Source organism: Salvia splendens, chromosome 19 (genome assembly GCF_004379255.2).
Source record: "Salvia splendens isolate huo1 chromosome 19, SspV2, whole genome shotgun sequence".
Classification (NCBI taxonomy): domain Eukaryota; kingdom Viridiplantae; phylum Streptophyta; class Magnoliopsida; order Lamiales; family Lamiaceae; genus Salvia; species Salvia splendens.
The window spans coordinates 13,572,848-13,575,357 of record NC_056050.1 but is presented as its reverse complement, the minus strand read 5'-3'; the positions used below and the strand labels follow the sequence as shown (position 1 = coordinate 13,575,357).

The window sequence follows — 2,510 nt, the reverse complement described above, 5'->3', positions numbered from 1 at the left end:
GCCAAGATAGTTACTTTCAGATAGTGAAACTTGAGCGAGACCAATTCGAATCTGAACTTCGAGCCAAATCGCTACTTGAAGGTGTTCTGCAAGAGAAATTGCGCATGAAAACTATGGAGTGTGAAGCCTTGAAGTTACAACTGGGCATGAAAACTGAAGAGTGTGAAGCATTGACGCTAACAATTGCTAAAACGGCAACAACTTTCCGAAATTTAAAAATCACAATCTTGTTCTTATGCATTGTAATTTTTCTACTTTTATAACAAAGCTATGTCGTGTTCACTTCTTCGTTATCTTCTGATGTTGATTGATTACGTTTTGTTTTCATCTATGCCTGAAATCACGAATGAAGTTACTCAACTATGACTGAAATCACAAACTATGTACACAAATGAATACAAACCGACGAAGTACTCTATCAAATGCCACCAAAATATATCATGATATCATTTCCACCAAAATACTAGAGTAATTTGTTACAAACTAGTCTGTAACAACTCTTCGTTAACATACATATCATATCATCACTGCCACAAAATATTAACCAAAATATTAACCAAAAACAAGTAATTTTGGTTCATACGAACGGTTCACCCATCCCAAACAAACACCAAGTTTTTAGAGTAAGTAAGGCCCATCAATCTTGATCACCGCGGCGGCCACATCTCTGAGGCTGAGTCTTGGTCCAAGTGCTTGGTCCCGGATCTGAAACATTAGGCTGCAACAATTAATAGTATAGTAAGTATATATGAGAAAGCACTGTGTACAAGTAGAGAATATAGTTGTAGATGCTTATTGAATAGTACCTCTTGGCGTCGGCGATTGTTTGACGATTCAGGCAAAGTACTCTCACCACGCTCACGCGACTCGTTGTGCTGTGAAGTCTCCCCAACCTGAGAACGAGCATATGTCCGAGGATCATTGCTGCATGTCCTCCTATTATGACCTTCTTGACCGCACCGATGACATTTCATCACGAAGGTTCGACGCAATGACTCACCTCCGTCCGCATGAAGACGAATCTGGGGCTCCTCACGCCTCAGTTTCTTCGGCCTACCACGCTGTCGCTTTGACCTCGGGGCGCCAGTTCCAACACACCATCAGAAGTAGTCTTGGGCCAATTGTCCACCCCATTGATTAGATAAATGACATTCTCGTACAACATGATCATTGTTGACTTCAAATAATAGCGGGAGACGTATCGTGTCACGTCGTCGCCATTCTTGTTGATTGTTGCGATAGCATGAGTGCACGGGATTCCGGTTAGCTGCCACAATCTATAGGAGCATGTAAAATCGCGCATGTTGACAACATATTGGCCAGACGGCCCAATTACTTGGTACGAAGACTGTCCGTTCCATGTAGCCCTCCACGATGCAGCCCGCGCGTACCACTTATCCACAAGCTCCTTGATAACAGGAGACTGCGTGATCGTAGCTTTTGATCCACTGGCCTCTAATCTGAATCCTTTCCATTTGACTTGTTCTAATGTCCTCCAACATGCTGATACTTGCTTTCTCTCGAGCCAATGCAATCTTCGAATTGAATGTCTCACAAATGTTGTTGAGGAGCACATCACAACAAGTGTGTGGAGAGAAAAATGCCTTGACCCACTTTTCTTTGGGAGCAACTCCAGAAGGCACTGATGTGGTTGGGGTTACTCGGTCTGCATATCCATCTTGTCCACATAATGTTCGAGGGTGGTACTCGCGGCAATCTCCCACAACCGGTCTTTGAAATTTTCTCCGACAAATCTCTTCTTGAAATTGTTGTATATGTGCTAAACACAGAAGCGATGCTCGCTCTGTGGAAAATTCCTCAACAACCACCTTTGCAAGGCCCTGATGAAACACAACAAAATAAAAATTACCACAAAATCACAGTTCCAGTACATAATGTATTGATCAAATTACAGATAAAATTAAATCAAATATCAAGTACATTATGTAATATTGAAATCACGGTGGCCATACCTTTTGTTGGTCAGACATAAACACATATCGTGGGACATTTGCATGCAAGTTAAGGTCATCAGATAGGTACTCCACGAACCACTTCCACTGGACATAACTCTCGGCCTTAGTCACAGCCCAAGCAATCGGCCACCAGCCATTGTTGGGATCAATTCCCATTGCTGTCATGAGCTGTCATTTGTACATTCATCGCAAGAAACAAGCGTCGAAGAAGATAATTGGCCGACATAACTGCATCCATCCCCTTTTCAATGGTCCTAGACAACAGTAGAACCTCAGGAATCTCGGACCTCCAGTGCCAGAATCCCTCGTATTCTCATAATGTATATGTATGCTGGAATCAGGGTGCGTCAGCTCCAATTCAGCTTTGTAGTAGAACAAGTTTCTATATTGGGTTGCCGCAGAGCCGAATATGTCGTCCAGTGTGTGCTCTCAGGCCCGATATGCCTTCATCCTACCTATCTTCAGCCCAAAATCTTCATCGACACACTGCCGTATAGCTGCCAGTGGAATGTGAGGGTTGGCTTTGATCTTGTC

General features: G+C 43.1%; 1 protein-coding gene across 1 annotated transcript; it reads right to left on the bottom strand.

Annotated features, from left to right (window-relative positions):
* Positions 1-637: 637 nt before the first annotated feature.
* On the bottom strand, positions 638-2,132 carry LOC121779042. The gene is made up of 5 exons (XM_042176393.1): positions 1,974-2,132; positions 1,615-1,841; positions 1,058-1,535; positions 807-893; positions 638-718 (listed from the first exon to the last, which is right to left on the bottom strand). Exons 1-5 carry the CDS (start codon positions 2,130-2,132, stop codon positions 638-640), a joined length of 1,032 nt encoding a protein of 343 aa, XP_042032327.1.
* Between the last annotated feature and the right edge of the window lie 378 nt (positions 2,133-2,510).